Source organism: Lepidothrix coronata, unplaced genomic scaffold (genome assembly GCF_001604755.1).
Source record: "Lepidothrix coronata isolate B3197 unplaced genomic scaffold, Lepidothrix_coronata-1.0 Scaffold38, whole genome shotgun sequence".
NCBI classification, from domain to species: domain Eukaryota; kingdom Metazoa; phylum Chordata; class Aves; order Passeriformes; family Pipridae; genus Lepidothrix; species Lepidothrix coronata.
The window spans coordinates 1788402-1816219 of NW_016690218.1; the positions used below are offsets into that span (position 1 = coordinate 1788402).

Consider the following 27818-nt stretch of genomic DNA (forward strand, 5'->3'; position numbering starts at 1 on the left):
TGGTGCCCTGTCACTAAGGCTTTGCTGAAGGCAATTCACTCTGCCCCTTTCTTTCGAGACAGGAAGGATGTTTCTAGTCTAGGACTTGTGCTTATTGGATTTAAATAGATGAGGTTAAATGCCTTTTCTCTCAGAGAGGCTGTTTCTGTTGTCCTTCCTGTATCATCTGGCTGTGGTGGCTCGTGCTCAGAGCCCAAGCACTGTTGCAGAAGACCTTGGGAAACAATAAATAGCTCATTGCAAAAATTAAACAGAGGTAAAGTGTGCAACTCTACATTAATGAGAAATCATACATTTTTCACCCTCTGGGGAGATGTGTTCAGTTCTTGGGTGCAAATTGTGATAGATCACAGCTTTCTGCCTTTTACTTTCTAGAATATCGTGGGAAGAATTCCCAGTAGAGCTTCAGGAATTTTGTATTTGTTGAAAGTTCCCAAGAAAAAAAATTAACAAGCTGCTTTTGCTGCAATTGAAGTCTTAATGGAGCTGTAGAGAAACGATGTCTCCACCTTTGAACAAAAGTTTTCTTTTTTGTCGTGTGGCAGCACCTTAATTAAAAAAAAAAAACTAGCTGAGAGATTTTGAAGGTTTTGCTGCTGCAATGCAGATGTTCAGGACAGATCAAGGTACTTTGTGAATCCGCTTCATGGATGAGCACTTCTTAGGGTTAACTTTGGGTTTACTTTTTTAACAGTATTTCATCGAGCATGATCATTAACACTGAAAATGAAACCATTTAACCCAGTTAACCAGTTCTTCTAGGGTAGCCTGCACCTCTTGACTGTAGCCAGTGAATAACATTCAAAAACTGAGATATTTTAGAATGCTGCTTTCAACCCTTTCAACTTTTGTAGAAGATCCCAAAAGGATGTACATGCTCCTCTGCACTGCTGCGGTGACTGAGCTGGTAGAAATTCCTCTTATGTTTAGTTACCTTAAAATAAAAACAGTGACAATCAGCATTTCTGATTTTTTTATTTTGATAAAAGGCTCAAATGCAGCCACATCCCTGCTATTATCAGTGTCAACTAGTTAGGTGGTATTTGCAAAGGCTGTTGAGAGCTTGCTTAGTAAGAACGCTGCAATTTGAAGTATGTGACTCCCTTTTGGTAAAGCTACTGGTTCTTGAAGCTCTTCACCTCACAATCTGTGTGAGATGGTTTTAGCAAGCATGGACTTGCTAAAACCTTGTCCACATACTGCAGTTTTAGGAGTGTTCTCAGGTACTTGCAGTCGATTGCTTTCTAAGCTGCTGGGTTTTGTCAACAGGAGCAGACAGAGCTGATCTGGGGCATCAAGGATGAGCTGAGGAAGGTCTGCTCCACTAATGACCTGAAAGAGCTGCTGATCGCCAACAAACAGGAGGTTCCTTCAGGGGAGAATGCCGTGAGTTGATCTGTAGTTGCTCTGCATGTGCACCGGCTCTTTGAATCAGTGAAGCTGACCCGACCCAATATTGCTGCAAGGTCCATGAATCTGAAGCACGTTCCTTTCACACATAAGAAAGAAATTTGGTGCAAAGCCCAGTCCTTTTGTCCCAGGACCCTGGTGATATTGCTGTTAGGCTTCTTTTGAAGGGTAGTGTGGTGGTGTGTGATGCTGAGTTCAGCGCCTTGGTTGCAGTGATGTGCCTTTATTCTATGCTCAGTGGTCCATGGTTTTTTGTGGTGGTGGGTTTTTTTTGTTGTTGTTGCTGTCTCTTTAAGAGCAGGTTAGTTAAGGCACTTCAGGTTGCCTTCCTCAATTATGGAAAATGAAGCAAAAACAGTAAAACTTCTTTCCCGGTTTCTTTTCTAAAAACTGTCAGTTTCAGTCTATGTAAGGTGTGAAAGTCTGCACTCTTTCAGAGCCACATACTGCTTTAAGTATTTGTATTTATCAAGACTCTTTGAAAGGAGTGTGGGCTGGCATGTGGGAAGTGTCTAGACTCAAAATGGTCATGAAATACTCTCTAGGCAGGAAAACCTGGACTTGTCTGAGCCTACGTTCCCACCTACCTACTCATGTGCTCAGAGGCAGTAGCTCATCTCCTCCTTGGCTGTTCTGGCATGGCAGCCTGATCAGGTGCTGTGTGGTAGGTATGTTCTCCTGAACCACAGAATTATAGAATGGTTTGGGTTGGAAAGGACTCTAAAGATCCTTTAGTTCCAACCTCCCTGCCATGGGCAGGGAATGTCACTCCCTAGATCAGGTTGCTCAAAGCCCCATCCGGCCTGGCCTTGAGCACTTCCACAGATGGAGCATCCACAACTTCTCTGGGCAACTAGTGCCTCACCACCATTGATGAGTGAAGGATTTCTTCCTAATATAGAATCTAAACCTACCCTCTTTCAGTTTAAAGCCATTCCCCCTTGTCCTACCACTACAGGCCCTTGTAAAAAGTGTCTGACTAGCTCTCTTGTAGACCCCATTTAGGTTCTGGAAGGTCCTATAAGGTCTCCCTGGAGCCTTGTCTTCTCCAAGCTGCACAATCCCAGCTCCTTCAGCCTGTCTTTACAGGAAAGGTGCTCCAACCCTCTTCTCATTTTTGTGGCCCTCCTCTGGACTCATTTCCACAGGTCCATGTCCTTCTTATGTTGGGAGCCCCAGATCTGGAGGCAGCACTCCAGGTAGGGTCTCAAGAGAGTGGAGTGGAGGGGGAGAATCACCTCGCTCTTCCTGGATAGGAGAGACTGTGAGCCAGAAGTGTGAGCAGATAGAGTGTGACTGGAGAAACTTTGTGTCATGCCTCTAAGGCATCATATATCAATCAGTGTGGGTAAGAGTTGTGGTTTATGTTTAGTTTATGCGTGACATGTGCTGGAAACGTCTGCGTGCCAACAGCCCGACAATTATTTTCGTGTGCAGTGCAGTGCAGTGTGTGGGCTTCCAGCCTCCTCCTGCCGTGACCTGTTTTGTTGTTTCTCTGTTGGTTTAGATTTTGGACCGAGTAGCAGATGGGATGGCATTTGGAGCTCTGCTTCCCTGTGAGCAGTGTAAGGGGCAGTTTGTGTTCAAGAGCGATGCATATTACTGCTCAGGGGATATCACTGCCTGGACCAAGTGCGTTGCTAAAACGCAGACTCCCAACAGGAAAGACTGGGTAATCCCAAAGGTGGGTGTTTACTGCATATTTCATGTTCTGAAGCACATTTCTTAACTGATGTTACCTCTTGTGAGGAGATTGAATAAGCAGCAGTGAGTGTTGGATGCCTGAGAGCAGTGTGCTGTGGTGCTGAGCAGCTGTGACAGCAGGGAAGTCCTGTCACAGCCACATCCCTCCAGGAGCAGGCAGCTAATGCATAAATTAATCATATAATTTCCAGTAACACTAAATTGAAAGAGATGTTGCTGGTTTGATTTAAAACTCATCATCTACCCTCTTCCAGCTTTGTTTTCACAGTCAGTAAAGTGGGGGTTTGCCTGCCTTAGTGTGAATCTGTCGGAAATCCTTTCCAAGACTTGCAGTAAATGCCAACATTTGGCCAGTGCTCAATTTAGCCTTGAAATCTAACAGTAGTTTTTGTTGGTTTTAAATTCTGCTTATGCTTCCATCCCACAGGAATTTCGGGAAATTCCTTACCTGAAGAAATTTAAATGTAAGAAGCAGGACAGGGTGTTCCCTCCAGATGCTGCAGCTGTGAACTCTGCGCCTCCTCCCTCTGCCTCTGCTCCTTTGTCAGAGGCCGTGTCTGCACCCAGAGGTAAGTGTGTAGCTGGGCATGGGCTGGTGGAGTTTGGAATGATGCTCAGGCTGCCACTCCCAGCCAGACAAATGTGCCACCCTGAACAGGCACGCCCTTCTCCTCCTGTCCTCAAGCAGGCAGAGCTCTCCTGCTGAAAAACAGTCTCATGTGCTTCATCTTGCTAGCACAGGTGGGCCCTGGTACAGTGGGTTGCCTGGGGACATGGACTTGGGGTCCTGGTTGTTTACTCACAAATCATTTTGGGTGTTTGTTGATGGTAAGGAAATGATGTGTTTGCAATGAATCAGAAACTTAAAATGCCGATGTTGCAAAATGTGTCCCAGTGGAGACCTGCTGCAAAGTGCCTTGTCGCTTGGTTTCTTGGTGAACATCCAGGAACATGCATAATGCCAAATATTCCACATCATTTTAGATTTTAAGGGCAAGAGGGGTTTCTGTGATATCTTTTTTTTTTTTGTGTGTGGTTTTTGTTTTGGTTTGGTTGATTTTTGGGTTATTTGTTTGTTTGTTTTTAAATCATCCACTGAGATTTGGCTTTACCAATCACTGACTCCCCTTATGCAAAATAGTTGTGCTGTCTCCAGCCCACAAGCTGGCAAAAGATTGGGCTCCAGAAACTCCCTGTAGGCTGTTGGAAGAGTTGTATGCTTTGGTGATATAGCCTGTCCATTAAGATCCATGCTGAATTCTTTCTTATTCGGCCTTTCTAGCTCTGACCATAGTTTTGGGAGCAAGGCATTATTGTTACTTGGTGAAAAGGGTGAAAGTAATTCTGCACGGATAACTTCAGCCAGATCATGTTATTTTAGCAATGAAGACAAAATAACCCAGGTCTTGATTCTGATTAGCAAATTGATTCCAGCCCCAGTGCCCCCTAACAGTAAACTCAAAAAGTTTGACCAGATTTTAAAGCCAGGTTGCTTTGTTTGCTGGCAACCAAACAAATTGAGTTGAGAGGAGCAGAGGAAACACAACCCTCGGTTGGTCAATCAGAGTTGATAGCATTTATCTTCAGCAGTGCAAATATGCTCTTAGATACTTACCGTGTCCTGAATGGACCCACCTGCAGAGTGTTAACACGATGTGAGGGTGCCTCAGATGGTTACCAGTCTACTCCTGACTTGTTATGGGGTTTGCATGGTACAGCCTTGTACTGTCTATAAGATCAAGACTCAAATATACTGTAATGTAGGAACACTGTTGCTTGACAGATAATCCTCTCTGCAGCCCCTCAAAAACAGATTTCCTTTTGAAGAGGCAGGAGCTTTTGTGTGACAGTGAGTTTCTCCCATCCTGTTCAGGCATCAAAAAAGAGGGAAGCAGAGCACAGTCTCTAGTAGCACAGTACTGAAGCAGAGTGATTTTTTTTTTTTTTCATTTAACAAAACAAAAAAAGGGCAACTAATATGCCTACATATCCATTTCCCTGTGTTCCGTCCCTTCTCTTTGTTGGCAGCTGCTGGGCTTTGTTGCTTTTTCTATGTGAAGGGGAACTTCCTCCCACTTGCTTAGCGCAGTTGGGACCTGCTTGGCCCCTTGTCCCCCTGCCAGCTGGACTGATTGTACGGAGTGGGGGGGATGCTGTCCCTCTGTGCTTGTTGTGTGGGGAACTCTGTGCCTGTTGCTACCATGTTGTGTTATTTCCAAACCCCTTAGACAAACCACTGACCAACATGAAGATCCTGGTTGTTGGAAAGCTGTCAAAGAACAAGGAGGAGGTGAAGAGCATTGTGGAGGACCTGGGAGGAAAGATGACCACAACAGCTAACAAGGCCACCCTGTGCATCAGCACACAGAGTGAGCAGCCCTGCCTCGGTTACTGGTAGCACTGGTAACAGAGCTGAGCAGATTACGAGGGCATGTGTCCTCAGAACCGTCTGGGGATCAGTGTTTGGATTAGGGGGAGTGTTTTGTGTGCACACATGGCCTTAGTGTGCTTGGAAAACTAAAGACAGCTGTGTGCTGTTTGACTTCACTTGCTTAGCGGGTTAACCCTGTGGGTTGTGCCTTAAGGCTCTGTTGGGTCTGGCAGCCAGAGCTGGGATCTGTGTGCAGACTGTGGTGCTGTGCAAGCCACCCTTGTTGGGATGAGAGGTGCTGGGGGCTGTGTCTGTGCTTGCCTTGGAGAAGCTACAGAGCTGACTGTGGGTGCCTGAGGGCAGTTGTTTTCTCTACTGGCAAGTTAGGGTCTGCTCTTGCTCCCTGTTGGAGTTGGGGTGCAAACTGACTGCTGAGATAGATCTTCTCCCACCTGCCAGGAGGTCCCCAAGGAACTGTACAGCCCCAACCCAGCTCTGGGAAGGTGAGAGCTGGACCAGTCCGGTAAAGCAGGAGTGTTCCTGCTCTAGTCCAAGCTGCAGATTTGAGCCGAAGGCGATTTTCCTCCCTAAAGAACATGTTGAATCCAAAAATGTAGTGGAACTGTGTTTCCACAAAGTGTTACAGAGCCCTGAATCGTGGCCAAAGGGAGAGGCTGAGTTGTAAATCCTCACTGTTGTTTTTTTTTTTCTCCCTTTTCCTACCTTTGCCTCTGCAGAGGATGTAGAGAAAATGAGCAAGAAGATGGAAGAAGTGAAGGAGGCCAAAGTCCGTGTGGTCTCAGAGGCGTTTCTTCAGGATGTGAAATCCTCCAGCAAGGACTTCCAGGAGCTTGTGTCTCTCCATGCGCTTTCCCCTTGGGGTGCAGAGGTGAAAATGGAGCATGAGGAAATGGCTGTGGATGGAAAGAGCAGCAAGCCCCCAAGTATGAAGAGTGCTGGCAAGGTCAAAGAAGAACAAGGTGATGAACAAAGCGGTTGTTTATTCACAGGCCTGTTCAATTCTGTGCATGCACAAAGCAAACGTGGGTGTGGTCTGTCCTTGGCCTTTTCTTGAGTTCTCTGCCCCTTTTCTTGTAATAAATTTAAATAATGAGACCTTAGGGCAAAACTGGCTTTAAGTAAATGTGAAGCTGTCTCCTGAGCTGGCTTTTGTTTTCCCTAGGTCAGTCTTGCTTCAGAGATCTGTGCTGTATGTGCCCAGGTTTCCCTGACATCAGTCTAGTCTCTTCCTCATAAGAAATCAGCTTCTTTGCCAGTTTTGGTCAATATTGCAGCTCCAGGGAGGTCCTGGGGCATCAAGATGGCAGAGACTACCATGAGCCCCGAGGGGTGTTAGCAAGTGAGAAAATATTGGAATCCAGAGCACTGGGACTCTGCTACTTGATTAACAACATAACGTTGTTTTAACAGAGGAGGAAAAATATCCACCACTAGTGGCATTGCTCACCAATGCCAGAGAGAGCTTGCATTATTCACTTTGGATCATGAACAAAAACATCAGATCTGCTCCCTTATCTTTGGAACCTGTTCTCCGTATCCTCCAAAGCAGAGGTTTCTGTCATACAGCTGGGTGTGTGATTGCCAGGCTATCTCACAGCAGTAGCATCTCCAGGGAATTTGAACACCCCCCATGCCCTGTGAGTTTTTTAAATCCCATTTTGGGATTTGTGGTTACAGAATATGCCAAGTTGGAAGGGACCCACAAGGATCATTGAGTCCAGCTCCTGACCCTGCACAGGACAATCCCCAAGAATCACACCATATGCCCTAGAGTATTGTCCAAACACTTCTTGAACTATGTCAGGCTTGGTTGTGCTTATCTGCTGTGCAGGTGAAAAAATGGTATGGTCCACCCCTTGGAGCCAGAAGGAGAGAGAGAGAATCTGGGAAATCTTATTTTTCATTTACTTGGTGGGATGGAGGCTGTAATTTGACTGCTAAAGCTAGGTAAAAAAAAGCCATTGAAGTCATTGTGCTCATATATTGGTAATCTGATTCACTTTAGGGTGATAATTATGCAAATTGAGAAATTTAAGTGTTGATTCAAGTCAGACTCTTGCTCACTTAGGAAAGAAATTAACTGTCTTTCACTGCAGGACCTAGCAAGTCTGAAAAGAAAATGAAGCTAACAGTGAAGGGTGGAGCAGCAGTAGATCCTGATTCTGGTGAGTGATAACTGCACTACCTACAGTCTTCAGGATGCGTGACTGTTTGCAAAGTGTTGTTTTGGTGAAAGGATAGGGGTTCCATAAAAGGAACACGAATTTTTAAACCTTTTTCGTTGCTATCAAAGGAAGGATGTTGACTGACATCTGAAGCTGGATATTGTAGGATTTTTTTAGTGCAGCTTTCAGAAGGACCTTTTAAACGAAAGCATGTACCTTGTTCAGCTTCAGGAGCATCTCTCAGTGTGGTGAATAAAAGCCCAGTCAGCAGAGGCCACAGGTCTGGCATGAACATCTGCCCCCAGAATTTTTGGGGAGCAGCTGATGCCACTCTCCAAACCTATGGTGCATGGATGTTGTTCTGAGAATTCCTACTGTATCCAAGGCCAAGCTTTGCTTTTCAGTCCATTTGCTAATGTGACACCTGCAGAGCTGCACCTCTTGAGAATTCCTTCAGCCAGTCATGCAGTGTTAGATAAGAGATTTTAGATCATCCTCTGTCAAAGGTTACAATTTTTTCCCCTCTTGTTAGGATTGATGTTCACTCCAGTTATCTAAAGATGCGTTACAATTCATTAGAAGGAAAACGTGCTTCAGGTAGTTTTGAATGAGCATATGGTCACTGTTTTTGCAGTATTTTTGTTAAATCACACTACATGAAACATTTGGGTGAGCACGAATGCAGGAAGGAGAGCTAAAACAGTAACCTCCTCTGTGTTCTAATTTGTTTCTTCTCTGCAGGTTTGGAGGATTCTGCTCATGTCTTTGAAAAAGGTGGAAAAATTTTCAGTGCAACCCTGGGACTAGTAGATATTGTGAAAGGAACCAATTCCTATTATAAATTGCAACTGCTAGAAGATGACAGAGAGAACAGGTGAGTTTAGTTTTCCCTTGAAATACTTTCGTTCACATTTTCCCTAATACATACTGGATTTTTGACATCTCTGAAAGCCACTTGTGAGTTAAATGTCTTTGAGGAGATACTTTTAAAAAACTCCACTGCAACCCAAACAAAAAAAACAAAACCCAAACTAGAAGAACTCCTCCAAACCTGCCAAACAACAAGCCACCCATGGAGAAATCTCTGCTCTGCATGGAGACATTTCTTTGTGATGTTGACAAAACCTAAGGGGGAGGTGGTTTCTCCATATTCTCCAACTTAATATTGTCTTCTAATTGCAGAGTTGTAACCTGGGGAAACAAAACAAGATTCTGGCTGTTCTACCACGGTGTAGTCCTGAATTAAGCCCTGAGGCTTAACAAAATGCACTGAAATAGTCAGGGCTGATCATGTGTTTAGCTTTTCAGTCCCATTGGGTGCATGGCGGAGCTGTCCAGTGGTTGCATTGCTGATGAGATAAAGAAATTGTAAGAGTGCTTTAATATGAAACTGCCCCTGCCAAACAAAGTGGCACAGAAATCCAGAGTAGCTGATGTCTGTCATCAGTAACCATGGTTCAGCTCCAGATTTATTGCACTTCACCATGTTCATAATAAGCTTGTGTGTGAGGTTGTATCAGATCTGTGGTTCAGTACATGGAGGGATCTCTGTGCCTGCATTTCATACCTGACGCACTGGAAAGGTTGACTGTATCCCCATAAATACCATGGGAGCTCACCCAAGGTGGTGGAGATAGTACAAACAAATACTTGATTTGCTTGTGGTTTCTCTAAAATACTGAACTCTGGGGCTTGAGGCTTAAAGGTGCATTGTCTTAGTTTTTCAAATATATGATCTCAATAGCCTGAAGATTTTTATTTACAAACCATTAAGACTGAAGAGGTGCTAGGCTCTCTTTTCCTGCTGTGCACCCGTTTATTCTCAGGGCTGTAGTTCTGGTGTGTTAACACTGGGCATTTTTCTTGCCAGTTCTTGGACATACACTCTGTGGTGACTCCTCTGTTGATTTCCAACAATTACTGATAGACAGTGTCTTCCATAAAATTAATGGTATGCAAAGGGCTGATTGCATCGTTTGTGTGGGTGTTGCAGGGTCAGTCTCATTTGGACTGAGATCCAGCACTGGAGTGTCTTATGTCTGTTCTCTTCTCACATTTCATTTCTATAGATACTGGGTGTTCAGATCTTGGGGCCGCGTGGGCACTGTAATTGGGAGTAACAAGCTGGAGCAGATGCCGTCAAAAGAAGATGCTGTTGAGCACTTCCTGAATTTGTATGAAGAGAAAACTGGCAATTCTTGGCATTCAAAGAACTTCACTAAATATCCAAAAAAATTCTACCCCCTGGAAATAGATTATGGACAGGTAACTGTGAAATTCCCAAGTACCAGGTGGAGCATTGCTTAGCTGCCTTGCTACAGCTGTTCTGTTCTGTGCTCGCTGTTGGATCGCTTACACTTAACAAACCAGAGGAATGAAGTGCAGCTATTGCATCTCTGTGCTACAGGAGAGAACTCTGGATCAAGGAGTGCCATCCATTAAAACAGACTGTTGGGAAACTATGGAGTTTTCTGTTATCAAGTCTGAAGTCCCTTTAGTGCTCGTTCTTGTTTACTCTGTAGTTTCAAGGGTGTTAATTTGAACCTAATTCAGCAGTCAGTTCACATACATATTGTCCAAAAACCAGATTTTCTTTTATTTAAAATAGATACTTCTCATCTGTCTTCTGCCTCCAAAATCCTCCCAAATGCAGAAGCAACTCCTATGCAGCATTCTGCTTAGTGCACATTTTGAGCAGTCTGAGAAAGAGAAATTATTGCTGCCAGTAAGGTTTGGCTATTTAGACAGCTAAGCCAAATAAGAATTCTCTTCTTTCTGCCCAGTGAGGGTTTAAGTGTTTATTTAAAGACATACCTGTAACTTAAACTATTTTTGGATGAAATAGTTGAATGCTGTTAGTAAGCTATAAAGTTACCAGAAAACATGTTTTCAAGCTGTTGAGTTTTTGTGTGGCCAAATTAATGGATGTCATCTTTCGGTGCTTGAATTCTGGAATTTTGAATATTTCAGTGGCAAAGTGTCTGTTTCACTGCAATGTACAGTGTTACTCAAAGCACCTGGCAGATGCTTTATTTGTACAATGCTCTCTCCAAGAAGGCATCGAGATGGTATTTTGGGTAATTGATGATTCTTGTTACAAAAACTTGGTGAAACTAGTTATTACGTCTGTTTTGTCATAAAAGCAGTAAAGTAAACAGTTATTTTTCATATCAAAGTCTCTGTGCAGCAGAAGGCTTGCAGAAAAAGTAATTAATACTGTTGCTTGAGGTGAAGCAGAGATGCAAAGAGAGTTTCTATTCCCTTAGTTCTACTTTTCTGCTTACTTTTTATTGTGCTAGCTCTTGAAATAACATCTGCCAAATTACTGAATAGGTGGTTTTTTTAAGCCCACTTTGTTCCAAAATGTCAGAGCAATGTCCCACGCTCCCCATGAACTTCAGGCTAGTCATAGGATGCATACACTAAATTGGTTTTGAGTTGTTGCCATGGCAGCCAGCCTGTTACTTTTATCCTTTGTGATTTTGCTAATTCTGATACTATTTTTACCTCCTAGGATGAAGAAGCTGTCAGGAAACTGACAGTAGGTGCTGGGACAAAATCAAAACTTGCTAAGCCAATCCAAGATCTTATTAAGATGATCTTTGATGTGGAGAGCATGAAGAAAGCGATGGTGGAATTTGAGGTGACTTCTCCCTTCTAACCATCATACTTGCACAGACAGAATTTGCAAGTTCTTTGCAATCTGGGGTGCATCATACTTCCCAAAAGTCAGTGTAAGTTTTAGATCAGCCTTAAAATAAAGGCAAGAGTCCTGCTGGAATTTGCCAAGCACTGGAAGTAGTGACTTAGTTATGATACATGCAGTTCTTAAAACACAGATACATTCTTTGCCTATCAATGTCTTCAATTTAACAAGCCTGTGAGAAAGTCGTCTGCCGGTCCTGGGATCAGTAATCATTCTGTCTTTTTGTTTGTTTGTGGTTTTTTTCCAGTGACACATGCACAGTGACCACTGTTTGCTGAATGCTCTTAAAATAGTAACACAGATTAGCAATTTGCTGGTGATGTGAGGCTGGAGACACGTCTTTTTTTGCTAAGTGGTGAACCACATTTGGGGCTCGGGGGGTGCAGAACTACCGCTGGTTTAGGTAGCAATTGAGATGCAGCTCAGACTTGAGAAATGCTGCCAGTTAATACAAACTTATTAAGTGCCTTGACAAAGTCCACATCCTCTTCTGAACAGGGCAAAACTTGAGATTGTTTTTGTTGTATTTCTCATTTGTTCTAATAATACTCTATTTTCATCCATACTTCTTGATCCATCTTTCTAACAAGCTCTCAGAGAGTTGCTCTCTCTCTTCATCTGTCTTTCCTTGCACAGTTTTACTGGTGTTCAGAGATCCTGCTGTTTGTTTTAATGCAGCCATTCAAACTGAATTGATTCTAAATAACAAATTCTGATTTTCTTCAGCCAGCTTAGTTATCCTGCCCTAAGACTTCTTATTTAAGCAGTTGCTGGTTTTTTTCTCTGTAGCGGTATTTTGTGTATCTGCCTTTCAGAAAAGCTTTGCACTGTTTTCTACAGAAAGGTTTGCACAACATTTTGTAGCACCTTCAGTTAATTGTGTTCTCCTGTATCTTCAGAGGTGCTTTACATCCAAATCTTGTTTAATATTAATAATTCTTTGTAACTGTAACTGGCTAAAGACTCTGAACTGATCATCATCTCATGTCATTTGGTTTTGTAGAACTCTGTTGAAACGATGTTAATTCACACCATCTGCAGATCTATAGTAGAACTGGGACTCCAGATGGGCCTGTCTTCCTATTAGATTTATCTTCCTGTACTGATACTGCCGAACAGCTGTGTTCCATTAGAGGAAATAATATTTTTCCTAGTGAGAGGTTTCTGTGCATCGTCCAGAAATGGCTGCTTGGTTCCTTTAATCATCCTGATCTTGAGTATTTCATTCCATCCAGGCGTTCTCGCTCTGCCAAAACTGCAGCAAATTCTTAGTTGTTCTGTTACATGACAATGGATTTATCTGATGCATTTATGTTCCTGCTTCTAATTTAGCCTTCAAGAATTTTACCTGACCAAGCATACAGGAGTTTATTACAATTATCTGTGTCATTGCCTTACATGAAAGGGCTTGTTAGAGGACTGAGTCTACTCTAATGCTGTGTCTTCCTTTGCCTGAGTGGAAGGCAAAACATCTTCCTTGCCTCTCATGGCAGTCTTGGTGCACACATCTGTGATGTGGAGCTAATTCTTCTTGTTAACCTCAGTACTTCTGGTGGTAATTGCAGTGCTGCTGTTGTTTTAGACCAAGCCCCTTGCCTTGGCTGCTGTATTCTTTTGACACATCGAACAATGAAGCTTTGGATGCAGTTGAGCTTTATATCAGACCTTAGCTCTGCAGGCTCTGACTACTTCCCATGAGTTGCAGGAGGCACAAACTCCAGCCCTTTGGCAGTTTGTGGTCTCTGTCAGAGTTTTACTCCTAAATCACATGATTGGGGGATGTTTTATAGGTGTTAGTGTTTTAGTGCTTATATATGTTATTTTATGCATTTATTTAACTTATGGTTGGTATAGGTTTCTGCAGCTATTCTGCACATCCCAGTTAAATAGCCCATTTTACTTTTACATGTTCTGCATGATTTTTCAACTGATAATTAGATAATACAAGTTGGTACAGATGGTACTCAACAAGAGAGTATTGGCCCCAAGAGTTTGGGAGCTAAAAATCTATTGCAGATTGTTTTTTGTTAGATTATTAATCTTGGCTTTGTGCCTCTCACATTCCCAAGACATGATTGGTTTTGAAGCCTGTCTTCCCTCCTGCAGCCCATCTTGGCTTTTCTTGGTATCTGGCTTCATGTATGCTTAGCTGTCACTAAAAGTAAAGTTCTCCTAAACCCAGTATAGGCTGGGAATCTCCATGCAAAATCACTTCTTTCACACCAATCTCTTGGAAGAGCCTTCCAAGTTGAGCTTGCAGAGAAGATGTGCATAAAACTGGATATCCTAGCTCCATGGGGAATAAATAATGTGGAATTTAGCCAGATGGTACGTGATAGTCATGATTTCATAGTATCTTCTGTCCATGAACTAAATCTTAAACCCATTGAGTTAAGTAAAAGCTAGTTTGACCTGCAGAGTGTATCTTGAGTATTGTGAAGAGTCCAGAAGGTGTATGTATGATCTTTCTAAAAGACTCCATTGGGCTTGATTTTTGTTGAATGTTTTTGCATTCAGATGGTTCTTAACAATGAAGGATTTCCAAAACTCTCCCAAAATCCATAAATACACAAAGAAAACCAACATCTGAGTTGAATCAGTGGATAAATGCAGGCAACCAAGACATCATTTTTAACTTTGTTGGAGTTTTTTGGTTCATTTTTCATGAATTAATAGGAAGCACCTTATAACCTCTTTGCATTTGACCCTTGATAATTGTAAAGTTGGAAGAGGTTGTCTGGGTTGTACCTAGAGTCACAGATTTCTTATGAACAAGAATTCCTTCATTCAGTTTGCTTCTTTGCCAGGCTGAAGTGTGTGGTTACTGAAGTGATTGAGGAATGCATCTGACACCAGGTTAATATTAAACTTCATGCCAGACACTTAGTACCCTAATTTGGCATTGGCCTAGCACGTGTGCTTAGCTTCCTATTGCTAAGTATTCCTTTGGTTGTAGGATGTCTTCCCAGTGGTGTGTCCTTCTGACATAATTCCTCAGTCCACAGAGTACTCAGTCCAATGTCTCCATTCTTAAGGGGTCAGTCCTACTCACATGGAGGGATTAGTTTCCCTAGAAACCAGAGAGGGAATGCTGCAGTGGTTTAAATGTAGTGAGGTTTGGTTTTAATCACTTATATTTTCATCAGATTGACCTGCAGAAGATGCCATTGGGAAAACTGAGCAAACGACAGATCCAGAGTGCGTACTCCATCCTGAATGAGGTTCAGCAGGTGAGCATGGAAGATGTTAGAAAAAAAGGGGAATTCAGAATTTGTTCTGGGCTTGGAGTGGATGTTGACTTGTGCATATAAAAATCTGTGCTTTCTTTCACTCTCTCTGGAGAAGAGGATGTGGCTTCCATGGGTAGTCTCTTCACTCTTGTACCAGTTTGGGCAGTACTTCTGTCTTTCACCCTTTGGTAGCACAAACTTTAGGCTGAGCCAGACATGAATGGCAGTTGAGCAAATGAAGCCAGTGTCTTGTTCTAATAGTGAGCTGGTGTTCCTACCCCAGAGAATTCTATTAGAGGATGAGCATAAAGGTTAAGTTGACACAGGAAAGGGTCTGATTTGATAACGTTATTGTATTTACACATCGTGATCTGAACCATTCCAGAGTCACTACATAGTATTGCCTGAACAACTTGCAAAAGTGTACCAGCATATAACCCATTTTTTTGTCGTAGGCTCCCTGGCAAAGCATAGGTACAGGAATGGAACTTCAGTTGCGAGAACAGACCAGAGCCTTGACAAGGCTATGCACCCTTTCCATATCCAGAAGACTTTATTTTGCCCTCCAGAACCATAATCCCTATTAGATTTTTCTCACATGAGAAATTCTGTGTATCTCTGTGCAAACACTGTGACTTACTACATGCAAGACAATTAAGTAGAATTGCACTTTTTAGTCCTGTGAGAGTTTCAGCATAAGCACTATTTGTATTGCTGCTTCTGTGTTAGTCCTATAGTACCTTTTGTGTGTTTATTGCTGTGGAGACTTAGTCTTACTCAGTAATTTTTTTTGGTGCTTGTTGTCTTGTCTAGGCAGTTTCTGACAGTGGTTCAGAATCTCAGATCTTGGACCTCTCCAACCGCTTCTATACTCTGATTCCTCATGACTTCGGGATGAAGAAACCACCTCTCCTAAATAACTTGGAATACATTCAGGTATTGACTGGAAACAGTATGTTTTTTGCAGGCAGTAGGTCTGATATCAGACATATTACACAGAGAATATGTGAGGTTGTAACACTTACTGTAACCTCATAAAAGCACGAGGTTAAAGTAAATGTTCAAACCTCACAAACAGAAAGATATTCTGAAGAAGAACAAGTTTAACTTACTTTAACCTCATGAAAGCATGAGGTTAAATTTGTTTTTTTTAAGAATACAATTTTGTTTATGTGCATGTGTCTGTGTAAATAGTATGTATGATATATTAGAAGATAGAGATGTTATGTATACAGGTTTGGGTATATTTTAATATATTTAAGTATATGTATTTAAAAGACAGTGTTGTTAGATGTCACCATGTGGCCAGTGACTGTCATATACTTCTATAATTTGGGGTGTTCCAGATTTATTCTGAACATGTCAAAGGCCCAACTAACATAACAAAACGTATTTGAATTCTTCAGGCTAAAGTGCAGATGTTGGACAACTTGCTTGACATTGAGGTTGCTTACAGCCTTCTCAGAGGTGGAAATGAAGATGGAGATAAAGACCCAATTGACATCAACTATGAAAAACTTCGAACTGATATTAAGGTAAAGGAAATAAAAGGAAACGAGTGACTGTGAATATTTTGGAGTACAACAGATCAACTAAACTGTAACTGGACAGATGTATTGCTACTGAGATGGTTAGGGGACTGGGCCATGGGTTGTGTTAGGACATGCTGAGAGAGCTGGGCCTTTTTGACATGGAAGAAAGAAGGCTCAAGGGATATTTTATCAATGCTTATGAATACCTGATGGGGGAAGGGAGGAAAGAAGGCAGAGTCAGACTTTTCTCAGTGGCTCCCAGTGACAAGAGGCAATGGGCACAAATTGAAATACAATTCGTAATTCATATGTAAACAAAAGAAAAAGATTTTGTTGTTGATGGTGTTAGGTTTTGGGTTTTTTCTTTGTTTGCTCTGACAGTGGTCAAACGCTGGAAAAAGTTGCCCAGAGAGGCTGTGGAGGCTCCATTCTTGGAGGTGTTCAAAGCTTGACTGGACTCAGCCCTTGGCTACCTCCTCCAGCTTACCCTGCTCTGAGTAGTGGAGTTAAAAATCATCTCAATTTCGAGCAGTGCCTTCCTGTCTCAGACATTCTGTGACTGAGTGCTATCTATATATCTGTATATGGACATTTCTCTAGCTGGGAATATATTTCCACCTAAGTGGTAAAGGAGGCTTAAACTGAGCGGCTGCAAGCATAGGGCGGGTGTTGTTGTGTTATAAGAAGCCTTTTAGTTTGGATGCTAAAGAAACTTCTCGTTTGCCTCTCTGCAGGTTGTTGACAAAGACTCAGAAGAAGCCAAGATTATTAAACAATATGTGAAGAATACTCATGCTGCTACGCACAATGCATATGACCTCAAAGTCGTGGATGTAAGCGGGGCTATACTGGGGTTTAACTTTGTGAAGATGGACTCTTCTTAGTTGACTTGTTCGCAGTTTCCTTTTACTTTTGAGTAGCTTGCCCAGTTTCTTTTGTTGAAGGGATGGTTTGGTAGAAAAGTTCCTATTTAATAGAACAGCAGAAGTGTAGGCAGAGATGAATCTAAGCTTAAAGAGGTGTCTTTGTGTTTGTGTTTTTATTTTAATTTAATTGGACTCAAAGGGGAGGTGGAGGAGCAATCATCTGAAATTGAGCCGTAGTTCACTGAATGATTTTTCAGGAAAATAGGGCCTCATGAAAATGCAGAAGAAAAGGTGGAGAAGTAATCAATAAGAACCATGTGATTGACGCTACCTCTTTTTTGCTAGCATGACACAGCAAATTACAAATACTGAAAACCATCCAGATCAATTTTCATAGCAGATTAATGTGTATTTCAGATGGGATGATCCACCCCCCCCGATTAGTTGCACGAAGGTAACGATTGGCTTGCTTTGTTGTTCTTTTTCTCCTATCCCTTTGTGAACGGAAGATCTTCAGGATTGAGCGTGAAGGGGAGAGTCAGCGTTACAAGCCATTTAAGCAGCTTCACAATCGCCAGCTGCTGTGGCACGGCTCCCGCACCACCAACTTCGCCGGGATCCTCTCGCAGGGTCTCCGGATAGCTCCGCCTGAAGCTCCTGTGGTATGTGAAACAGCTTCTTTGGCTGCCTACGTCCCTGCGCCCAGGGATGACCACAGTCAGACAACCTAAATCAGAGAATTTCTGTGTGGGGAGGGCCTTGTGTTATCTGTCAACATTCACACACCAATGTGTGTCCCAAGTGAGTTGCTGACTGGTGTCCACAAGAGCTGGAGTTGCAGCTTTGCTCTCCTGGGAGCCCAGCCAGGTGGATTCAATGCTGCCTTTGTGTTATTGTCCCAGTTTTATTTATTTATTTATTTATTTATTTATTTATTTTCTGCTTGCAGACTGGCTACATGTTTGGGAAGGGCATCTATTTTGCAGACATGGTATCCAAGAGTGCCAACTACTGTCACACATCTCAAGCTGATCCCATAGGTTTAGTACTACTGGGAGAAGTTGCCCTTGGGAATATGTAAGTAACTTATGAAGAGTATTTGCCAAATGTGCTTAATATATCCTTGTAGAAGGTGATGCTAAAATTGCAAGCCTTCTCTTCAGTGTGAGGATAGAGTACATGGTATTTCTTTAGGAACAAGACTTGTTTTTTCTTAAAATGAGAGCTGTTTGATGAGGGGGGGAATCATTGTTGCTGTTTTAGCTAGAATCTTGTACAAAATGCCAACATCATCCAAATTAGTAACTGAGACAAGGAAGGCTGTTGAGTTCCAGAAGACTAGATTAACTTTATATTAACTCACCATAAACTGAAGCCTGAAAAATTTATGATTTTTTTTTCACCAGTATAGTTTAAGATGAATGTAAAATGCTATCGTGTGTTCTTTGTGCTGTCCAGGTATGAGCTAAAGAACGCTTCTCACATCACAAAATTGCCCAAGGGAAAACACAGTGTGAAAGGTAAGCATTAGCAGAGCATTAGCAGTTGTCATTGGCAATGTGTAATTGGTGGCAAACTTGGGTTGTGGCGCTCTGCTTAGTGAAGGGCACTGTAGTCATTTCAGAGCTGGACTTCTTTAAGAAGTTGCATAATGTTCCCCTATAGTTGCATCAGTATATATGTATGTGTTGTTTCAAGATGGAAGCTAGTGCACTTGGAGTGTTAAGATTGAAGGTGCCTGAAGTTTAGGAGGAAACTTTTATTTGATATTACCCAGGAAAAAAATATAGGGTGCATTCTCAAACTTCTTACTCGCTTTCATTGTAACAATACTTTGTATTTTAGAAGAAAGATGCAAGGTTTGATAGATCACAAGAATAATTGTTTAGCTTTCAAAATGCCTTAGAAGCTTGGAGAGAAGGGAAAAGCTAAGAATAAAAGTTCAGATGGAACAGCTGTTCTCATTACACTTCTATCTGCAAAAAGTATATTGCACTGAAAAAGAAGATGAGAGAAAAGACTTAGCTCTTTAATTCAAGGGAAAGAAATGGTAATCATGACTGCCTTCTGTACCGAGATGGGAGACTGAAGAACAGTAACATTCAGTAATGAGTGGCTTTTCTTAAACTATTCATTTTGAGAGGCTTAAAACATCAGTTGCCTAAAATAGAATAAAATGTGATTTAGCATCTTTTTCAATACATGCTACACACGTTATTATGATGTCAAATCAGATTTGTATTGAAAAGTTTAAAGAGAATAAGAATTGGTTTGTTATACTTGTCTAAAAACGCTGCAATGTGCATGTTTTCATTAATGGAGCTGGGATATGAGAGCTATAAATCTTTGTTTTAGCTTTGATCATACAGATTAGACAATTAAGTCAAAAGTCTAAAATTGTCACTTCTAATGTAGCAGAGCACAACTGCCATAAGTATGGTGATGCTAAATTGAATGAACAGACTGTATTCCTTGTGTTCTTTTTAAGGTACTTCTACACTTGATTTGAAAGTACATATGAAGTAGTATTTGGCTGGCTAAGTCATTTTATGTGCAAAGTCTGTATTTGCCTTCTAGATTTGTAACTGATGTTTTTTTCCCTTTCTAGGCTTGGGCAAAACTGCACCTGATCCCACAGCCACTACCACCCTTGGTGGTGTAGAGGTTCCCCTAGGGAATGGGATCTCAACGGGAATTAATGATACATGTCTCCTGTATAATGAGTATCCTTTGCTGTTATGTTGGCTGCACACAGTGTCTGAGTGTTGCTGAGTTTAGCAGGACCTTGCTGAGGCAGGCCAGGAGTTTTGGCACTGTGTTTGCTTTCTTTCACATTTGCTTTGGAGAGCATTTGCAGACAATCCCTTCTGCAAGGGGAGTGATTTTACGGTTCTTGCATTTGACTTGTCATTCTGTAAAAATAGAAAACTGTACATGTAGCAATAGCTGTTGCTCCAACAGGACTCAATACCTGAAGGCGTTGGAGTGGCCAGGCAACGCTGCCAAGTAGCGTCTTGCCCAGAGATGTGCCAGGACAAGGAGAAGGGAATGCAGCCTTTGGTTTCACATCGATCCAGTCTGGTTTCTTCCTCATGGTGCTGTGGCTGGCCAGCATGGCCAGGAGGGTAGGGGGAGCCAGCTCTGTGCTTTAGGGAGTTTGTCATCACATCGCATGTGTTCCACAGACCCTTTGCAGGTTTTGAGTGGGTATTCATTCCAAATGTGTGCTTAACGTTCACAAGAGGTAATAAGAATATGTATAAGTGGTGTCTGAGGTCCTGAGTCAATCTCTTCACTGCCAGTGAAGCAGGAAAACCATTAATGCAACCTCAGGGTTTGTAGAAACTGTCTCCTCTCTTGGTGAGCTGTTTTCCTCTGACAAGCAGTCTTGGCAACACAACTCAGGGCAATACTGTTTTTATCTTGAGTTTTCTTAAATATAGTATCTATCTTGGTCAGACAATAAACTATAATACAATTAATATTTGCTAATTGAGGTAAAATAATGTGCATTCATTTTGTTTTACACTTTGGGATCAGAGGTAAGTTTGAGGCCTAAAGCTCTGAGAAAAAAATAGGTGAGCTGAGACTTTCTGTGAAAAAATAAGAATGGGCAAGCACTGCCAACAATTGTAGAGCTCTTCTCTGTGATTCCAGTTTGGGGTTTTTAGTGGGAAATTAAGAGGGCATTAATGACTTGGTGCTGGAAAATAGCAACAGAGCTGCAATTATAATTGTAAATGCCGGGTCTGTAACTGAAGATCTCATCGAGGCTACGTCACTCTGCTGTTTAGATAGCGAGAGAGATGTGTGTTACTGTCTGACAAAAAATAATCTGCAAGAACTACAGCCCCATGTCTAAGTGGATTCACCTGCCTGTCACTCAGGATTCTGCTGCACCATCGTCAGTTCTCCTTGCGACTGTTAATTGCTTGTTTATAACTATAGTGTAAAACACTTCAGATTAAAAGAGTAGTCAGATTTAAAATGTTGTGATTTGAGCTGTTAGAGCTGGTTAATCACACAGGCATCTGTGTAGTAACGTAAATTGAAAGGTGAAGTTCGACTGTGTTTTGATTTTTTTCTGTGTTATTAATATCAATTACTGTAATTATTCCTTAACACTCTTCCCAGATATATTGTGTATGATGTTGCTCAGGTAAATCTGAAGTACCTGCTGAAACTGAAATTCAACTATAAGACATCACTCTGGTGAACAGTATTTAGAAGCCCTGTTAGAGTTATACTGTAGTTACACTATAGCGTTGACTTCTGACATGCTTATGCATTGACTTCTCTTACCAAGATATCAAGAGCTAAACTGCAGAAGAGGTTACTAAATCCCATTTAGTACAACACTTAGGTGAAAGTTTTATATAAAAGTGTGGCAATACATGGACGTGAATTCTGATGGGAACAGAGTATCTGGTTTTGTTCTATACCACTTCTAATTTCGGTGCTTTCAAGTGTTTCTTTTAATTGATCATACTGAGAAAGAAAAAAGAAAAATAAATTAAGCTGATGTTTTTAGCCAAACAGAGCTGGGCAACGGCAGGAGAAGGCATTTGATGGTGTTTATGATATTTGCTCTGTTAGGGTTCCCCCTTGTTTAAGATACACTTTTTCAGTTTTCATTTGAATAAACGATAAATGTGCATTTATTTTGAGGTAAAAAAAAAAAATAAAAGCTAATTTCATACTAACAGCTTTACGTTTCAAAACTTCCAAATTGTTTTGGTTTTGAGTCATGATTTAAATGTATTTCGTAGAATGTTCCTAAAAGTGATATCTCTCTCAAAGATCAAATGCCAAATATTGAAATCTGTAGTCACATTTCAGGAAGTCATGGTGAAATGAAAATTTGAACTTTCTGCTGAGACTTCATCTGTCAACAGTTGGTGTGGTAAACATGGAAAATGAGCTTGTGGCTGTTTGAATTTAGTATTAGCCCCAATAAACCTCCTTTAAATACCTACCTTTAACATGATGTAAGTTGGTTGTTGTAGACGTCCTAACAAAGCTGTAAGTCTAGTTTGGGCTCCAGCTTCATTCATCGAGACCTGGAGTGAGGTCTGTTGCTACGCTGTGGGTAGTCTTGAAACAGCAATATAAACTGATAATTTCTGTGTTTAACGTTTTTTTACTTCTCACTTTCAGTAAGTCATTGAGCAATATGGGAGCATTTAACTATAGAGCAACATCAGATCTTTCTCTTCAAAAATTACTGATTTCCCTGAGGGGAGAGTTGGCTAATTCCTAAGAAGGGGACACTTCAAACTCATTCTGATGGTTGTGGCTTCAGTCTTTAGGAACCTGCGTGGAAACAGCAGATCTATTTCCTAAAATATTGTCAGGTCCCAGTGCCTTTTGCAGAAGGAGTTCAAATCCAAAGTGGTTGCTGATGGCACAGATATTTCCAGGACCCCCTGAAGGAGAGGAGGATGAGGAGTGATAGATAGAAAACAAAGGTGCTGCCAGAGAAAGAAGAAAATGTGGAAGGACTGGGTAAGTCTTATGGCTTGAGGATAGCTCGATAGAAAAGAATTGATTGAGGTTGCTGCTAATGGATTTTGAGAGGAAGTGAAGAGAGTGGCCCATGTCTTCTGGCTCTGAAGTAGCTTAACCAGTGGCTAATCATTGGTTTGCTTCCAAAAAAAAAAACTTCTGGCCAGGCACTTAAAGTATGATTTTGTCAGTCTCTGAAGGAGAACATGAGAACTGGTTGAGTTTAGTTGTGAGGTAGATAATTATTCCCCCTCCCCCCCAAAAAAAAACCAGCTTGCAGTTCAGTTTGGGACCAGGAGTTAAAGATAGCTGCTTTTGTTGCTCCCTCTGTTACCTGTACTGGAGGTGGCTCAAAGTTGCCTTTTGATCCAACCCAAGCATCATGAGGAGTGCTTTACACTGTGTATGTAGTGCTCAGTTATGCAGCACAAGCAAGTACATCCCAAGCTGCCTCTAACCTCGCAGATATGGCAGGGGAAGATACAGAGGGACAGGACTTTCTGAAGAGGCAGCAGGTGCCCTTTGGGGTATGTAGGAGAGCCCTGGTGTGGCTGTCCTGCAGTGAAATCTAATGTGAATTCAGGCACTGCTTCTCCTGCCAGTTTGTCCAACCACAGAGTAGGATCTGCTCTCCTGAAAGGCACTGGTGCTGCTGGAACCAGCATATAGGGAGCCTGTCCCCAGGGCCAGGCTGAGAAGAGCAGCATAATGACAACCACTGAAGGCGTTGCTTTTGGAGTACATGCACTGAGTGGAGCTGGATGAATAGGTAGTCCCATTTCTGTCAAAAGCACTTGAAAGGAAGGAGTTGTCAAGACATGAGGTCCCATGACATCCTCTTCTTTTTTCAGGGAAGGCATGTTAAGGAATGGCTTCTGATCTAAATATTAAACTACCAAAAGCAGCAATCTATAAATATTTAACCTTTTTATCATTATTCAGCATGGCTGGAGGATCTGTTGTACAGTGGCTCACAAACATTTAGATAGTCCATGCAGTTTATATGAATGCAGTTAATTGAAGGAAGCCAACCTAGGCTTACTGATTGGCAGTCAGTGTAAATTCTTTGTGACTTGCCTGAGCTCATGCAGGAAAGAAGTGGCTGAGTCAAAAAAAAGAGCTTAAGTCACCCAACCTAGTATTTTAACTGTAAAACAATGACATTCTGCCCTCACCCCCCTTTGGTTTCTAATTAGAGAGAAGTGGGGGGAAAAAAACCCAAACAAATAATTTTGATACAAAAAAGACCTCTGGACACATCAAACTTTCTCAATACCATAAAGAGTTGTACTTATGTTCTTAAATGAGGCATGCAGTGTTTGTAACTACTGAGGTCTCTGCTTCAGCTTTCTTTCTGGAAGACTTACAGACCTCCCTCTATGAATTCTGGGGACATAATGACATCATTGTCTACTGAAGTGTTATTGTAATCAATTTAAATCCCACTCAGCGTTTTGCTTAATTTGCTTTTATATATGTGGTGAGGCCCCTAACTTAGTACATTATACTCATACTCCTTCTGTTATGCCCACAGAAAAATAGTTTCCAGTGTTGTGGAGTACATGCATCTGAACAAGAGCTTGTGTGTGGTTTTGCTTTCAAATTAACGCCAGGCTGCTTCTCCAGAAATGGTCATTTTGGAGATGCAGCAGCACCAATGAGAAGCAATGCAGATGTAGGTCCCAGCCAAGGTGAGTTGCTGTGATGAGTTTCATTTGTTCCAGTGTGAAGGTACCTTGCAGACCTGTAGGCATTGCAGGTTCCTTCCACAGAAAGTGAGATACACAGGTACAATCTGAAGGCAAGAAGGAATGGCTTCCCAACGACTGAATGGGGGAACTACTGCTCTTCCCCCACCCCCTCATTACAAAGTCTAATTTCATAACATGATTAATGCAGCAGGATTCAGACTTCACAAGAAGAAGGTGCCTCAGTGACTGAAGAGCACACTCTTCTGCCAGCTGTCTGTGCTTTTCTTCCTACTGCCAGGGCCTGCCTAGGGCAAATGAGAAAATGACACCCTAGCATCTGTCTCCTGTCCCCAGGATGCAGCACTGCCTGCTCTGTGCTGACAAGACTCTGAATGCATTGGTTAGTAGGTGGTGTAACCCGTGTCTTAATATCATCTGCAGCAATTAAGGGTCAATGGGAGCGTGGAAGTGCTTTCTGCAGCATTTCGGCGCACACCATTAGGAGCAGTTGCCCAACATGACCCTCGGTGAAAGCAAATGGCATCAGTGAAGCCAGTTTAAAGATCTCCCTCCAGCTGTGCTAAGCAGGTGAGTCAGCAGCACCTAATGGCAGGTTGTTGGCAATGAGCTCAGGTGTTTTTGGTCACCCTGCCTGTTTGTCAGAAGAGTTGTGCCATTTCCACGTCACCCGAGTGCAAACCACAAATTTGCCAGAATGGTGGAAGGCTGCACTGAAAACATGGTGTATTTGTGTGCACACTGTCAAATGGCTCTGGCCAGGGCTTTGTCAAACAGGGTCGTGTTTGTGTGACTTAGAAATAGCCTGCACATGAAAAATTAAAAACCAGAACATAGAGATACCGCAGCATTTATAAAAGGCCAAGATGTAAAAGGTCCTTTATAACAGGAGTCATAATGCAGTGTTGATTGTTGCCCTTTCAGCACAGTGAATGGCAATAGCTTCTGTTAAATATTTTCCAAATGCAGCTGTTGGAATGAAATGAAATGGAGGAATACCCAGCATCATGCTGTTGAAAGCTGAATTCTACCATCTCACCTGGTAATTTTAAGATGATCAGCAGGAGGTATTTGGGGCAAGGTGAAATGTCTCTTAGCTTTTTAATCTGTTTTCTGGTTTTATCACCATCTACAAAGATGCCTGAAGGCATTGGATTTTTTGGTTTCCTTTTTCCTTTCCCTTTCAGAAATTCAGGCTCTTGAGGACTTTTTTGCAAAATGCGATTGTGTTGTAGAAAACTTTTCATCCCTCCCCTGAAAATCCCTTGCCTCAGTGAAAGCTCTAGCATCGGGGTGGCACTGGGCAACGCTGCTTTCAGCCCAGCCAGACCTGATGACAAGGTTTACAAAGCACAGCAGTAAAAACCTCGCTGGTGATCAGTGTCTTCTGTCAACTGTGGAAGACACAGTGTCGCCACTCCTGGCTGAGCATTAACATACAACTCTTGGAACAAGGCAAGCATAGCTGAAATACAGAAAAATATTAGTGTTGTTAACACATTATTGTTTAGCTGAGCCTGGAAGGTCTGGTCCATGTCAGGCCTTTTGGGTGGTGGAGGTGTTTTATTAAAGGGGAAAATTGTGCAGGGTTTAATGTTTTGTAATTTTTTGTGTTTGAAGTAGCACAGATTACTTTTGTTGCTTTTTGTTATTAGTTTAATTAGTTTTATGCTTACGCTGCTTTGCATTTGTCTGGTGTAGCAGCTTTCTTTTGAGCTGTGCAGTATGTAAAGCTCTCACTGAAATGTCTTAAGCCCTTTGGGGGCTAAGGGGAGGGAAGGCTGTTTTAACAGCCTTTCAGAATGACCTGAAAAAGGGGCTGAAATGCAAGCTAGGCTTTGTCTTTTCTTTTTACTCTTTTTTTTTTTTTTAACTCTGCTACAACGTACATGGAAAGCCCTGGGGGGAATTTCTAAAGGATTTTACTCAATTTGTTTCTTCGCTTAGAAACTCGCTTTTTCCCTCTTGAGCACAATGGATTTTATTTATTTATGTACTTAAAATTGTTTAGTAACATGACCTATATCCTGCCCCTCTCAACCTGCCAGAGTGAGTTCGTTAGCAAATTAAAAACACAAATTAAACTCTACTCCTTGTCCCAAGATACATATTTTTTATGTTTTGTAGAATATTTGGTTTCATTTAGGTGCTTCTAAAGAGGTGCGAACAGGCATAGCGTCCATTTTGCATTACACCATTGTGCTGTTGGCAATATGTTTAAGAGGTGACAGAGGCTTAGCCTTGACACTAAGATGTACTGTTGATTTATTTTGAAGCTCAATTTGCATTTTCATATATTTTAAAAAAAAGGAAATTTGGTTGGTATAAGTAATAGTAGGTAGTGTTGTCAAAGCCCAACACATATGGAGAATCTGGTCCATTTAAAGCACTTGTGGTTCATGATAGTTATCTCCATGTTTATATTTCTTGATGGATAAGCTTTAAAATTCGCTGTGGTGCAGAGATCTAAGGAGGCTGCACAAAAAAAAAATCAGTACTGCTCAAAGGAAACTTTCAGGGGTGTGAGATAAGAGGGCAGGCCAAGACAAGGAGCTTGTTGGGCAACAGCCACCCACAGTCAGGGGTTTGTTGGCTCTCCCTGGCACTGGGTGAGAACAAGTGAGACCTTGACCTTCAGGCCTTGGGCTCAGTGAGCGTTTCAGCTGCCTCCCAGGAGGAAGAGTGACACAGACTGTGACAGCAGGGCCAGGGCTGGCTGTGCTGAGTTTGTTATCCCTTACTTCTCCCAGAACCTCAACTTTGCAGTCACTTGTGAAAAGCATAGACAAGGAAAAGAGGCAGAGTTTAGCAAAAAGTTATTAATGAAGGAGGATGGATATAACACAGGGATTGCTTAAAGACATGTAGCTAACATGGCTACTTTGGGGTGACCCTTTGTGACAGCCTAGCTCCCCACCCTCCCTGAACTCCCAGTCACCTATTGCCCTTCATCTTTCATCATAACACGGACATGGAATTGTTGGCACAAGTCCAGAGGAAGGCCATGAGAAAGCTGGGGTTGTTCAGCCTGGAGAAGAGAAGGCTGTGTGAAGACCTCGTAGCAGCCTTCCAGTATCTGAAGGGGGCCTGCAGGGAAGCTGGAGAGGGACTCGTCATCAGGAACTCTAGTGACAGGACAAGGAGTAATGGGTACCAAACTGAAAGGGGAAATTTAGGTTAGATATGAGGAAGAAATTCTTTACTGTGAGGGTGGTGAGACACACTGGCACACGTTGCCCAGAGAGGTTGTGGATGCCTAATTCCTGGAAGGGTTCAAGCCAGGTTCGATGGCCTCTGAGCAACCCGGTCTAGTGGCTGGTGTCCCTGCCCATGGCAGGAGGGGCTGGGGTCAGGTGATCTCTAAGGGCCATTCCAACTCCTTAACTACGATGGTCCCGCCAGGCTCCAGGCGGCCCGCGGGGGGACCGCACGGTTCCTGTGACAAGCGCGGTGCCCCTTTCCTGCCCGCCAAGCACCCCCCGGGACGGGGGCGCGGGACGAGCGGGACCCGCCGCCCCTTCCCCTCAGAGCGCGCGGCTCCGCCCGCCCCGCCCCGCGCGCGCGCCCGCCGCGCGCCCGGCCCCGTCTCCTCCCCCAGA

At 42.5% G+C, this 27818-nt stretch overlaps 1 protein-coding gene across 2 annotated transcripts in view; it reads left to right on the forward strand.

Annotated features, from left to right (window-relative positions):
* Positions 1 to 21987, forward strand: part of PARP1 (poly(ADP-ribose) polymerase 1) — a 34219-nt gene extending 12232 nt beyond the window's left edge. For both annotated transcript variants that reach the window (XM_017812910.1, XM_017812911.1), the window contains exons 6-23: positions 1270 to 1386; positions 2918 to 3094; positions 3542 to 3683; positions 5343 to 5483; positions 6223 to 6465; positions 7603 to 7671; positions 8413 to 8545; positions 9741 to 9936; positions 11186 to 11314; positions 14524 to 14607; positions 15421 to 15543; positions 16014 to 16142; positions 16874 to 16972; positions 17515 to 17667; positions 17955 to 18082; positions 18464 to 18525; positions 19614 to 19728; positions 21140 to 21987. In XM_017812910.1, the coding sequence (XP_017668399.1) occupies positions 1270 to 1386; positions 2918 to 3094; positions 3542 to 3683; positions 5343 to 5483; positions 6223 to 6465; positions 7603 to 7671; positions 8413 to 8545; positions 9741 to 9936; positions 11186 to 11314; positions 14524 to 14607; positions 15421 to 15543; positions 16014 to 16142; positions 16874 to 16972; positions 17515 to 17667; positions 17955 to 18082; positions 18464 to 18525; positions 19614 to 19728; positions 21140 to 21221 (2322 nt within the window). In that variant the 3' untranslated portion in view covers positions 21222 to 21987. The remainder of the gene's footprint in view (positions 1 to 1269; positions 1387 to 2917; positions 3095 to 3541; positions 3684 to 5342; positions 5484 to 6222; positions 6466 to 7602; positions 7672 to 8412; positions 8546 to 9740; positions 9937 to 11185; positions 11315 to 14523; positions 14608 to 15420; positions 15544 to 16013; positions 16143 to 16873; positions 16973 to 17514; positions 17668 to 17954; positions 18083 to 18463; positions 18526 to 19613; positions 19729 to 21139) is intronic.
* Positions 21988 to 27818: the final 5831 nt, after the last annotated feature.